Raw genomic sequence first — 13,806 nt, 5'->3', positions numbered from 1 at the left:
CAAGGTTGTGCCTAAAAAGTATGTACACAAAACAGACACTAGGTGGCAATGTGAGACCAGTCTAGCGTGAAAATGGTAATGGTAAATGGACTCTACTTGTATAGCGCTTTTCTTCTCTTCCGACCACTCAAAGCACTTTAACATTTGTCATGCTTGAAAAGTGTAGGATGTTAAAATAAACCACAGCAAAAACACACCCAGATATGAATGTGTTCTCGACACATGAAACCACAAATGAAACTACGATAAAAGTGTTGTCTCTCTGTCTCCTCCGTCAGGTACCAGCCATCTCTCTGGCCTATGAAGCGGCAGAGAGTGACATCATGAAGCGCCAGCCCAGGAACCCGCTGAGGGACAAACTGGTCAACGAGAGACTCATCAGTATCGCCTATGGACAGATCGGTAGGTGCCATGTTTGTGTTATTCAACACACAGTACAGACCTGTAATCTCTAGACACAGTGCAGTGTGTAGCATTTAATCACCAAAACAATAAAAAAATACTTAACCGAACCTTCCCCCAAATTGTGCATATATTAATAATATATGTAGAAATGTGTATGTATATATATATATATATATATATAATATTTTTTATTATTATTATTATTTGATATACTTCTTTCAGTTTAATTTGGGGGAAGGTTCAGGTAAGTACACTAAAATATGAAGGTAAAAAGAGATATAAATCCATTATAAATACAAAGTCCCTGTAATTTTTTCAGATATTGGTGCAAGTATTGTCAGCAGGCAAGACCATGGCAGAATTCTGACAACCCTTACTGGGCCCAAAATCTGTCCCATACTCAAAAAAAAATGTTTTTCATAACACACTGCTCTACACTTGCAAACCATGTAAGCTTCTTTTCTTTTAGCTCGTAGCATTCTATCATCAGTGTTCTTAGACAATGGAAACACAAAGCTATTGGCTGGCTGATTCTATGATACTACTTTGTAATTCACAAGTTTTAATGCAACATATCAAATTTTTGTTGTTGTTGTTGTAATTACCAGCCAATTCCTATCGGTGGCCAGCAAATCAGAACGTGGTTCCCTTCATCTCATCATAATATACAGTGATTATAACGATTGTGAAACTCTGTGTCTGCAGGTATGATCCAAGCTCTCGGCGGGTTCTTCGCCTACTTCGTCATCATGGCAGAAAATGGTTTTCTGCCGTCCGTGCTTGTCGGCATCCGGCTCAACTGGGACGATCGCTCCTGCAATGACCTGGAGGACAGCTACGGGCAGCAATGGGTATGAGTGAGCTGACTGGATATCAGTGTTCTCCTGTGAGCTCTGTTTGACTGACCTGATAGAGTTACACTGTTTACTGTTTTATACATCCTCCCCTCTTGTGTATCGTGATGTTATATCAGGTTACTCATACAAGTTTACCTTCCTTCACCAACAGTAATCTTTGAAAGACTAAAAAGACAAACGTTAATATAAATAGATATAAACGTGTCGTGCTGTCCACCATCTAAATAGAAATCCATCACAGAGGACACATTGTGTGTCTGTCTTCCTCTTTCTGTCCAGACCTATGAGCAGCGGAAGATTGTGGAATTTACCTGCCACACGGCATTCTTCGTCAGCATTGTGGTGGTACAATGGGCAGATGTCATCATCTGCAAGACTAGACGTAACTCTGTGTTCCAGCAGGGCATGAAGTAAGTCAAAAAGTTATTTAAAAATAATATCAACATATCAAACATCAGCTCATCTCATTTTGATACAGTCAAAACATTCAGAAGTATTCTCATTGTGCCTTGTCTTTAAAGGGACAGTTCACCAATAACTAAAATACATATTTTCCTCTCACCTTTAGTGCTATTTTTCCATCCAGATAGTGTTGGTGAGTGTTGGAGATATTGTCGTAGAGATGTCTGTCTTCTCTACAATAAAATGAAACTATATGACAATCGTGGTGCTCGGGGTGCTCAAAGAAAACTCAACAGCAAGTCTCTTGCCAGAAATCATGACCCGTTTACTCAAGATAATCCACAGACCTTGTTGTGAACACTGTCATGTAGGAACTACTTTCTCTCCTCGAATTACACCCACCAACCGAGTCACCGCATCTATACTTGTTATCTCACCTAGCACCACTGAGCTAGCCAACGTTACAGCTTAGCCGAGGAGGACGCCATTCATGTTTATGGGATAGTAGATACACGCTTCCTTCTGCGCGGTGCTACGGTTGGTGGGTGTAGTTCGATAGAAAGAAAATAGATCCTGAACTGTCCCTTTGATTTTGAATGTGAGGCATGCTAACTTCAGCTTGTGCTTACACTACGAGAGGTCTGGTATTTGTGTGCAACTAAGTCAGTTTTGTACTAATGTTGTAACATTGAAACATGCTTACAATATGCAGACTGGATATCACTGATGAACTTAATGCATTTACTCAATTACTTTACTTCAGTGTAATTTGAGGTATTTAACTTGAATATTTCATTTCCTGCTACTTTATACTTCCACACCACCACATTCCATTAGTATTATTCTAATAAAGCAACGTACAAGTAAATATCACATTTTCTGCAGAACAAGTACCTTTGCTTTAAAACTTTAAGTACATTTTGCTGATACTACTTCTGTACTTTTACTTAGGGAAGATTTTGAATGCAGGACTTTTAATTCATTACATCGTTATATTGCTGTTTTTACTGAAGTAAAGAATCTAAATACTTTCTCCATCACTCTACAGTATTTATGTATTTTTCTCTGACGTACTGTATCAGTACCTGTATCTGGTACAAACATGAAAGTTGCAGAAGAAGAATGAAATGGGGATTGTGTTGGTACCTACGCACTGCTGTGGTTGTTGCAGTTTCCCACAGCTGCCACTAGATGGCCAGGTTTTTACTGACGCACCATTCATTAATGGCCCTAATTCAGGCACCTGCTTGTTTGTTCCCCTCTCTCCTGTCTCCATCTTGTCTGGCTCTTGACCCGTCTGTCCTCTCCTTCAGCTGCTCTGTTCTGCAGGCAGCATTTACAGTTCCGGCACACAAACCCACATACTGGTTCTGCCTGCAGGAAATCCACTTTGAAGCCATTTTAGGATCCAAAAGTAGCTTAAGATAGCACCTGACGTGATCCACTGTTAATCGTCTCTCTACTACGTGTGTTGCTGTAAATAACTTTTCTTTCTGCACTTATTGTCTCGCAGGAATAAGATTTTGATCTTTGGCCTGTTTGAGGAAACGGCTCTGGCTGCTTTCCTGTCGTACTGCCCCGGCATGGACGTGGCACTACGGATGTACCCGCTCAAGTAAGTAACGCTTCAACACGTCATCACAGTACCACGATGAGCAGACCTCCATGTTCACTTTCACTGGTAATGAATTATGTGTAGATTGACTGTTCTCACCCTCCATCATTCCCTCTCTCCCCCTCCTCCTCCCTCAGGCCCAGCTGGTGGTTCTGTGCGTTCCCGTATAGTTTCCTCATCTTTGTTTACGATGAAATCCGAAAACTCATCCTTCGCAGAAACCCTGGAGGTAACATAACACACACACACATTCACGCTCACACATACTTGTATTCATGTACGATTTCAGCTGCACATTGGTTTACATAGAAAGTAGAGTTAGATTTACCTTACCAGGCTGCCAAAAAACTGTACCACACAAATATATTTACATTTGTTGCAAGTAGGGATGTCAGCTTTGCTATTGATAACCAATAACCGCTTACTAACCAGTTTATTTTTATGGGGAAAAAATGCGAGATGACGTGAGATACAAGAGGTGCTTTCCTTTTTCTCCATTACCTCAGTGAACTTTGGCGCTGCATTTCAAAGCGCTATATCCATCAAATTTGAATGTTTTATGTTGTAAATGTTATGTATTATTTCATTTTCTGTTGGCGTTTTCTGAAGTCTATATGAAGGCTGATCAGGGAAGACGATCAGATCGATTCTAAATTAAAACTTTTTCACTTTCTAATCCAAATTTTAACTTACATGAAGTGAAAACACACTTGAAAGGGTTAAAGTTGTAACACAAAATCACTGACAGCTCCCAGACCGGACAATGGCGTGGTAGTGACCTGTCAATAGCAAGGTAGCCCCGCCCTAAAGCATACCCTGCTTTATGGTCTACTTGACTCTAAATGGACCATCAATTACTAAATGAACATCACGTACTGAAGAAGACTTGAACCTAGAGATCAAATTATGTTATATTACACATATTTTAATGACATGCTATTATAGATGTTAACAGGGTGATGAGCAGAATACATTGTGAATGTAATGGGGGAAAAAACTATTTAACTTTTAAGAATATCAGAACATTCTGCAGGAAAATATCATCCAGGACCTTATAGTTTTAAATACATATTTTTTATGTCAATCAACAGATGAAATGCTTTGATAGATAACTCTTCTCTCTTTCTCCTTGTTCCCTCTGTTTTCTCTCCTCTCCATCTCTGCAGGCTGGGTGGAAAAAGAGACATACTATTAAGTTATCAAAACATAATTTCCCTCTCTCACCCCTTATTCTCTTTCTCCCCCTCTCTTTTCCTCCACCCATCCCTCTCTTTTCCAGTCAACATGCTCGAAATGTTCAAGAAGATAATGTCCTACCCTTCCTCCTCTCCTTCCTCATCCACCCCAAAAAGACACACAAAAAAACACGCCAAGATGGAGCGAGGACCAACCACAGAGGAGGAGAGGATGCGGGAGGGGGGTTGTAAATCTTCCCCGTCCTCTCTGTTTCCTCTGTCCCCTTTTTTTTCTCTACAGCACTAGTCTGCCAGAAACACAGTCGTGCCGACGCGTATTACTGCACCGTCAGCTGCAGCCGCTCCTCACACGTTTACTTAAACTACATCACTGTGCGTCCCTGAATAAAGAATCTAGAATAAAGACAGAAACCCGACCGTTCCACTGCGATTTCTCTAGCCAAGCAGAACAACAACTCGGCAGCTCCCGTCTAGACTCTCCACTGCCAAATCAAGGGAAGGGAGTGGTGTCTGTTCTTTATTTCTTTATTTGTCTTTTTACTGCCAGAGCCACCCAGATCCAGCTCCTCAGTCACTGCCATGTCCTGCCATCCACCAACTACCACTTGACTTCTTTCCCTCCTCTTCTCTCTTTCTACTTCTATGTACTCACTGCCAATCTTCTACTGCCGTACTCCCTCCCCCTCCTCCTCCTCCTCCTCCTATCAATAAAGAATCAATCTCACCATAAAACTTCAGCACTCACTCACGCCCTCAACAGGGCGGGAAAAAGGTCACTTTCCTTGAACTCCTTCCTTCCTTCTCTCCCTCCCTCCCTCCTCCCCTCGTCTTCTTTTCTCCTTGTGTCGTTGTCGTTTTTCTTATAACCGACTGGGTGTTTTTTAAAAAAGGAAAAATTGTTAGTGAAAGTTTTTTTGAAGTTGGGAGTGGGTCTGAGAGCTGCTTGTTTTCATTCAGACATGACAAAGCACACTGTCTCCCCCCTCTTTTACCTCTCCTCTTTACTTTCTCCTCCCCCCTCCCCCTCCTCCTTACCCTGCCCGTCTATCTGTCCGGTGTCTGTCTGTTTGTGAACAGCGTGCAAACCCTCCGTCCTTGTAAACTTCCACCCACTTTCACCACCTACGCTCCCCTTATCTGCCCTCCTCTCCTCCCCTCAACCGCCCTCAACCCCGCCCCTGTTAAAAAAAATAAAAAAAACAATCTTTCTGTGTCCTCGGAAAAAGAGATTTCTCTCTGATTTCATTGTTTAAATCAGTGAAAATGTGAATAAGGCTCTGTACCTTGAATTGCAAAACAGCAGCAAAAAATAAGAAAATGAAATAAATTAGAAGGATCTCTTTTTCAGCTTGGTCTCCAGTTTGTTTTTGTGTGGAGTTTTGTCAGAAAATGGAAATAAATGCTGTGTGACCAACTCTTATTTATGGCAGCAGTGTCATGTCATGTGTTTTCTACCTGAAGTCAGAGGAAGTGTTAACACGTTACATGTCCAGACATATGCCATCAGGTAAGAAGACATCATTTAGTTGAAACTCTACTGGAAGAAAATGTATGCGGCAGGATTGAAGAGCCATCTTTGTCCGGATGCTGCAATGACTCAGCATCAATCAGCTGACCCACACGAGGACTTGGACAACTCCTAACAGGTATCGGATACATATTTTCAGCAACATAAGCTTTGATGGCAACAAAACTCACGAGCAGGTCCATTTAGTTTCAAATCACATGATTCCTCGGCAGACGGAATTTGCTCAGCTGTCATTGAAATGTAGACGTTGTAAACCTGCAATAAAACCTTTGACCACTTGGGGGCATTAGAAACAACTTAAAACAACATACCATCAGCTTTTAAAGTGGCCCTATTATGCTTCCCTCTTGTTTAGTGTGTTATATATATTTTGTACATGTAAAAGGTCTGTAGAGTGTAAAACCTGAAGTCCACGCCTAAAAGGAGTTACCCTCCCCCTCAGAAGCTCCTGAGCTGCCTGAAACGGCTCTATTGAATTCTCTCCTGTAACTTTATGAGGTCACAATGTTACGGAAGTGACGTAAAACTCTCCGGCTAGTTTGGCCCTCGAACAACAAAAGAGAGATGGAGCTGAAGCTCCAGAGGAAGAGTTTTTTTTAAATGTGAAACATTGACCAATCAACAGAGCGGGCTAGCTGACCAATTAGAGCAGACTTTGCTTTCTGGAGGGAGGAGCAAGCGCTACAAAGGAGCGTTTCAGAGAGAGGGTGAGGAGGTGCTGCAGGACAGCCAGGATGAGAAAAACCAGGATTATGAGCATTGACGCATGTAAACATGTTGTAACTGTAACTAAAAAAAGAGCATGATAGGGCCTGTTTAAGTTGAAATGGCAAACTTGTTAAAAAATAGTACACTAACTATTAACATATCAAGCAGTTAAGGAGAAACATTCTCATTGATTTAGAGTTGTGGTTTCTTGTTTGAGCTCTGTTTTTGGTCTCTCCCAACCCCTGAGCTAAATATCTGTTAAAGCTGACTATACATTTCCATTAAGCTGAGGGGAGCTGAAAACTCAGGTATGAATTTTCTGTACATTTATTACTACGAGTGACGCCTTTTACATTTCATTTTATACATTGGTATTATAAAAAAATATTAATTATAGCTGCTTTAAGGAATTTTCATCCATTTATGTGACAAAGTTAGAAATTATTTCTGCTGAGGAAGATCGTGTGAGATGATCAAAAGCTCTGGAGCAGCTGCTAAATGGACCTTGTGGTTGATTTGTTTTGGTCACTCCTGTTTTTGAGCACAAGATTGAACTTTCAGTCTAAAACCGTAAAGCCAACACGGACAGAAAGTCATGAAAGTACTAAACAAACAAAATAGGCAACTGACTCATGGGCCTCTGCCGAAGAAGAACATGCGATATGATCAAAAGCATCAGAAAAAGAACTGCGTGGACCTTGTTTTGTTGGCTTGGCACCGCTGAGCAGTATCCTGGGATCAAACCCATGGCGCTTGGGTTTGCAAAACTCGCTGATAAATGCTAACTAAAGATCTGTCTCCCAGTCAATGTGTTTCTTTAATGTGTTTTTTCGCTTAGATGCCTGAAATCAGGTCTATGGTTGACATAAGTTGAAAAGATTTTAACATTTTGTTCTAGGATATAAAATAGGTCAGTAAATACCCCTCTAGTGGATTTAGAAGCTGTAACGTGTCTTCAAAACATCAGTTGCTAGCAAGTGTCTAAATGAGACGACTTAATTTATTCACTAGACCAGTTCTTCTTTTAGTTTAGTGGTGGTGACGTGAAGTCAGGTGACCGATGTGGAGTTTCTTTATAGCCTAACGTTAGCTTTTATTTCTGCTTATTTCCTTCCTTGCTTCGAAAATCATAAAAGTGGTGTTTATTTGTGAAGATCATCTTGCTGAGCAAATCTTGTAAGTATCAGTGAACGTTAGTTTGCCACAGAGTTTATTTTCTGCAATAATCCAAAATCCAACAGAAGAATCCCATTGGCCTTTTGTTGAGGAAACCAGCGGGATGCCAACATCCAGGGTTGGCCTTCAGAAATCTGAAACCCAATCTAGACATCTCTATGTTGTCTAGCTGAAGTTCACCTGTTCTCAGAATGTTGTCCTAATAACTGTACATTTGATGCCAGTGTGAAATGTGCCAACATGCACCCCTGTGTGTTGTAGAGACTTCACGTCCAGGTTTAATGATAGTTTTGTTCCGGACAGTTCTGCTGATGGAACCTCCTGTATTTCTCATTTGTCTTCCTTTTTTTCATCTTTCTTCTCTTCCTCCTCCTTCGCCATTTTGTTTATATCAGAACAAAAGCACAACTGTACTTAATCCACAAAAGATGATGAATTGTATTATTTTAATTTGAAAATCACATCAGTAGTTTTAAGAAGATCATGCATGCCATACCTTCAGTTTTAGAGTTCTACAGCTATATAGAGTTTTTTTATTGCTTCTATTATTTAAACCGTATTAATTATTTATATATTCTGTTATGCTGAATGCAGTTTATCAGAGACCTTTTTCACTTTTAGCTCCTTCAAAATAAAATGAATTGTAAATTTATTACAGTAATGTATCTTTTATTAAAAAAGAAAAGCCCACAAACAACCTGGGACTTGGTTTGGGTTCGATAGTTTTACGCTTCTACTTGTGAGTCTTTGTGTGTGTGTGCGTATTTGTGTTTGTGTGTCTTTCCATGTTTCATGAATACTATTACAAGGCTCACAGAGCAAATGAGTGCTCCTGCCCACTTGACACACACACACACACACACACACCCTTACCCTTCTAACCCAGGGATATAGGTCACCTCCTTTGTGACTTCCTTGTTGTTTTTTCTCTCCTCTGTTCCTTTCTGTCAGTACTTCCGTGCAACCTTTTTATGATTTCTTGTTATTCATTAACTGCAGTTAACCACTTGTCTCCCACACACAGACACAGTCAGTAATATTAAGATGAAATCCTACTCAGTGTAATTCATAAAAAATATGTATTTTCTTTAGGTCAGTAAATAAAGATAAAAGCAATACATTTGGTTTTCCCCATTAAGGAAAAAATTGTGTTTTAAAATTGCCGTATATCGTGTTATAAGTCTGCATACCTTCCTAAAACGGTATCAATGAAATAAGTACAGGAAACAAGGGGGTAACACGTTAATGTTAAGGGAGGATCAATAGAAATATATTGAGCTGTAAATACTTACAGCAAATACTAAGTTGGCCAGCACATATTGAGTAATAATGGTAGAAACAGGATACTAGAGGACTTTGGGAAAAGGAGCCGTACTACGTGTTGCACTTAAACTTCAAGAGAAAAACGTTACAATGAACCTTAATACACCCTGTAACCACACTATAAGTACTTTGTTTTACAGCCCAGTATTTAATCAACATAAACATACGCCATAATACTGTAGACTATTTATTAGTTTCATTTCAAAACGGTGTGCCCATATTTCCCAGCAACAACAATAATGTAGAAAGAAAACCTATATTACTAATAATAACATATATTTATATTACACATGTTTTACATTGCTATTTCCCAAAGAAACGTTTTGTAAATAATCATTATTTGACAACAAATGATGATAAAAATAATAAAAGATCATGATAAAATACACATTGAACATTGCCTCCCTGTGATTTGTTTCTTGGTCCCTCTTAAACACAAAGTTGTCATTCCATAACCATTGTGTACTTCCATGCACCAATGAGTGTTTCATTGACACCCATAAATGAGTATACACTCATATGCAGTAGTCTAAAGCCTTACACATTTTGCTAGTATAAGAATTATTGTTATCGTGGTATTGAAGGATCTGAATACTTCCTCTCCACTACACGTGTTGGTGTACACGAAGCACAAAAGCTGGGTGCATCTTTACAAACGTTTGACCTCAGTTCACGTTGAAGCTTATTGTTCCATCACTGTGTACGTTGTGTGTTTAATGTAACATCTAACACATCATCCTGCATTGCTCCTGCTATTCCTTTGTGTTCTCTCTCTCCTGTGTGTGTGTGTGTGTGTGTGTGTGTGTGTGTGTGTGTGTGTGTGTGTGTGTGTGTGTGTGATGTAAGTAGCATCCCATAAGCCCGTGTGGGCCAGGCACCCTCTGTCTGTGTGACCCCTTGGATAGAAGTATTCAATTCATGAGGACACACACACACACACAGCCGGGAATCCACTGACAAACATGTGTTAGAATAAAAAAAAGCAGGAAGGTGCGTTATAGCACTGCAGCTCATAATGATACACACACACACACACACACATACACACACACCTCCCTTTCCTATTCGCCATAACAAACACACTGAACCACCTTACCTCTGACACACACACACACACACACACACACACACACACACACCTTCTCTCAATCTTCTACCCACTTACACTCTCAGCCCCCTCCTACCAGCACCCCTTTCCTCAAAATCACACACACACACACACACACACGCCTTCTCTCAATCTCCTACCCGATTACACCCGCACGCTAAAACCCCTTTTTGCACACCTCCCCAAAACACACACACACACATCCACTACCTTCCCTAAAACCCTTCGTTTCCTTTGACACACACACACACACACACACACTGGCTCTCTTTTTGTCAACCACTAACCCCCCCTCCACCCTCCTCCTCCCAGTAATCTGGCTGGCCCGTGGCCTCCTCTCTCTCGCTCCACTGTTCTGTGTGATAGAATATCGATCGGTTTGCCTCGGCTCGGCGTGGAGCAGGGGGGGTACGCGTGTGTGTGTCTGTGTGTGTGCGTTGGAGAGGGGGGTTGGGGGCGCGGCAGTGGTCAGACATGCTCCAAGGTTGTTACCACAGCAACAGCGATGGGTCAGAGGGTTGCCATGGTGCCTAGGTCGCAGGGTCAGGGGGAGGGTCTTGGAGGGCTCTCCCTGTGTGTGTGTGTGTGTGTGTGTGTGTGTGTGTGTGTGTGTGTGTGTGTGTGTGTGTGTTTGTGTGTGTTAATGGTAGACAAGAGGGGGAGCGGTGTCCAGTCCGGTCTATATTGGGTGTGTTAATAATGAATGGTGTTGTATATGTGGTCGCTGTCTCTTTCTCTCCCCCTCCATCTGTGTCTCTCTCTTCTTCTGTCTGTCTGTATGTGTGTGTGTGTGTGTGTGTGTGTGTGTGTGTGTGTGTGTGTGTGTGTGTGTGTGTGTGTGGTGTGTGTGGGTGTGTGTGTGTTTGTTTCGCAATAATACATAGCAGTAGAACATCAGCTTGATTCAAGACCAGGTTATTTCATTTTTTTATTTCAAAGATTCACTTTATTTATGAAGACTTTCGTTGCTGAGCTCGAGAAAGCGCTGACGGATGTATGTATGTATACATATATATATATATATATATATATATATAGATATATATATGTAGATTTAAATGTAACAAATGCATCCTCACATTTTTTTTAGAAGATTTGACATCACATCCACATATCAAAGAGATACACATAAAGGATCTCAGAACCAGTCTGAGTGGAAAGTTATATATTCTGCAGTAAAACATGCAATAGAAACAGAGAGAGATATTAACGTTTCTTGTGGATGAATTCCACACACGAAAAAAACATTTATTTATTTTTATTTATAAAAAAAAAATTTTTTTTTTCTCCCAGGTGTGATGCTTCTTTACCTCCCGCTAGTGAGTGATCTTTGCACTGTTTCTTGTTCACTGCTTGGAGCCTGCATTGTTCAAACTCTCAGTGAGTATTTCTATTTCCCTTTAATTAGTCAACTTCTTTATTTTGCCTCACATCTTCACAGTACATCACATCGCGTGTTAGTAAATTCATGTGCGACATCCTAGTGTTGTGTTGTACTTGGTGACATATATATATATATTGTGAGTATATTTCTTCTAAACGAACATCACATTTACAGTAACACTGGAGGAGAATATTTAAGTGTTATTTAATTAATTGGTTCTTTCAAAAAGCCAGAGAAAATGGATCTGTTTTTAAGGGAAAATCCCAGATGAATCATGGGACTTTTTAGAGTGAGAGCAGGAAGGAAATGTAATATAAAAGCACCATCAAAATGTGTACAAATATCACACATGTCCCACAATCGAAACACTCTTTTTTTATAACTGTGAGAACAGTCCTCTGGTGTTCACAGCTACGTTGTGTTTAATTAAACCTGCTGGAGGAGAGCTGAGATTGTTTGCACTCGTGTTCTCCTCGGCGAGGCCGAACCGGCGCTCTTCGTCGTCCTCTTCTTCTTCATGAGCACGACAACAGCAGCTACAGGACACACAAAGAAGAAAACAGGTGAGATTCATTGTCACGTTCAGAACAATGCTGCAATGAAACACAAAAGCTCTCTGATAAATACCTTTTTTTCAACTTATTTATTAATTAAAACATAACATACCTCCCCCAAAAAATTCATATTTGTAGAGATGAAGGAGTGTGTAGGACATTTTTGTAGTCTATAATGATAATATGATAAAAGCCAGAAAATTTCAACTAAAATCTCTCGCATTTTAACAAACAAAAATACACAGAAATCGTCACAAAAAGGTCAAATGAATTGCAGGACTGTTGTCATTTATTGTTTTATTATATTGTGTCAGCTCTGTTAGACGTAACAAGAGGAACACGTCTGTGTTTAGAGAAGTGAAAAAAAATTTGCCAGACTGTGGCTCAGAATACAAATTCACATCCAGCTTGACTTATCTGGTCAAAAGCACCTTAGTTCCAAGATTTCCTTTTTTTTTTTTTTTTTTTTTTTGATTTTTAAGCCAGTGGACCAAATAGGATCTTAAAGTCACAAGGCGTCCGTGCAAAGCCAATCTCTCAGCGCTGCAGACCCCCCCCAGCCCCTTCCCCTCCAACATTACCCACTGCAGGGTTATCAAACGGTCCCTGTGCAGCTTGGACCGCAGCGTCTAGGAGACTGATTTCAGACACATTTCAGTTGCCTCTGTTAGCGTTTAGGTTTTCAGGAATCTTTGTGGCAGAGAGTAAATACAAATCCACCTTTTAAACAGCATTAAAACAAAAAGCTCACCAAACGGTTCCCTTCCACCCCATCTGAAAGTGCCCAAACAGCCATGTTCGGTCAGACATTTATCTCAGGTAGAAGCGTCTGCAGGAGTAGAAGAAGAAGAAGGGCAACAATTATCTTTTATTTTATTTTAAGGCATAAACGTTGTTTTTCATGCATTGGTCAATTGTGAGATTTTGCTGTCAAGAAAACATCCAAAATGTAGGTGTTTATGTTACTACTTTATCTATTTGGGTCTGTAGATTTCTCCTAAATTCCCCAACAATTACCATTAGCTCATGCACCATTTGAATATTTAAACAACATTTGAGAAAAAATTTGAGAAAAAATAATTGTCTTAAAGTGAGTAATCAACTGGGGAAGTTTAATGGCGATATCTATTAGTTCATTTTTTAACCCTATTAATCTGTAGTATTTTTATAATAGATATCCTTTAAAGTATGTTTTCTCTAAATTAGGTTTTGTCTCAGACTCTGATCCAGACATCTCCACTTCAGTAGCACTGACATTCACCAAACTCTCCAGTTTCATTCCTCTCTATCTTCTGAAGGTTTTTACTGAGGGGTTTGTTCATATGTCATTCATAGCCTGATTGATACAACATTGTATCACTAATTACATGAAGACAATGGAACTTGAACGGCTGCTGACAGTATTTTCAGATTAATTGAGTGATTAAAAGAGGCTTCTGTAAAAACTGTTGACTCTAATATGTCAACAAAACCCTGCAAGATAATACCTAATTTGCATATTTAAACAGATTTTCAGAAAACTTGTAATAACTCCCAAAATAATCGTCTTA

At 40.0% G+C, this 13,806-nt stretch overlaps 1 protein-coding gene across 1 annotated transcript in view; it reads left to right on the top strand.

Moving 5' to 3' along the window:
* atp1a3a (ATPase Na+/K+ transporting subunit alpha 3a) overlaps nt 1-5,773 on the top strand; it is a 36,141-nt gene extending 30,368 nt beyond the window's left edge. Inside the window, exons 18-23 of the mRNA XM_054606066.1 lie at nt 279-402; nt 1,111-1,256; nt 1,542-1,672; nt 3,178-3,279; nt 3,417-3,508; nt 4,446-5,773. Of these exons, the coding sequence (XP_054462041.1) occupies nt 279-402; nt 1,111-1,256; nt 1,542-1,672; nt 3,178-3,279; nt 3,417-3,508; nt 4,446-4,474 (624 nt within the window). The 3' untranslated portion in view covers nt 4,475-5,773. The remainder of the gene's footprint in view (nt 1-278; nt 403-1,110; nt 1,257-1,541; nt 1,673-3,177; nt 3,280-3,416; nt 3,509-4,445) is intronic.
* The last annotated feature ends 8,033 nt before the right edge of the window (nt 5,774-13,806 follow it).

The sequence above is a fragment of the Anoplopoma fimbria genome, chromosome 10 (genome assembly GCF_027596085.1).
Source record: "Anoplopoma fimbria isolate UVic2021 breed Golden Eagle Sablefish chromosome 10, Afim_UVic_2022, whole genome shotgun sequence".
NCBI classification, from domain to species: Eukaryota; Metazoa; Chordata; class Actinopteri; order Perciformes; family Anoplopomatidae; genus Anoplopoma; species Anoplopoma fimbria.
The sequence above is the reverse complement of the archived record's forward strand: the minus strand, read 5'-3'. Positions and strand labels throughout refer to the sequence as shown.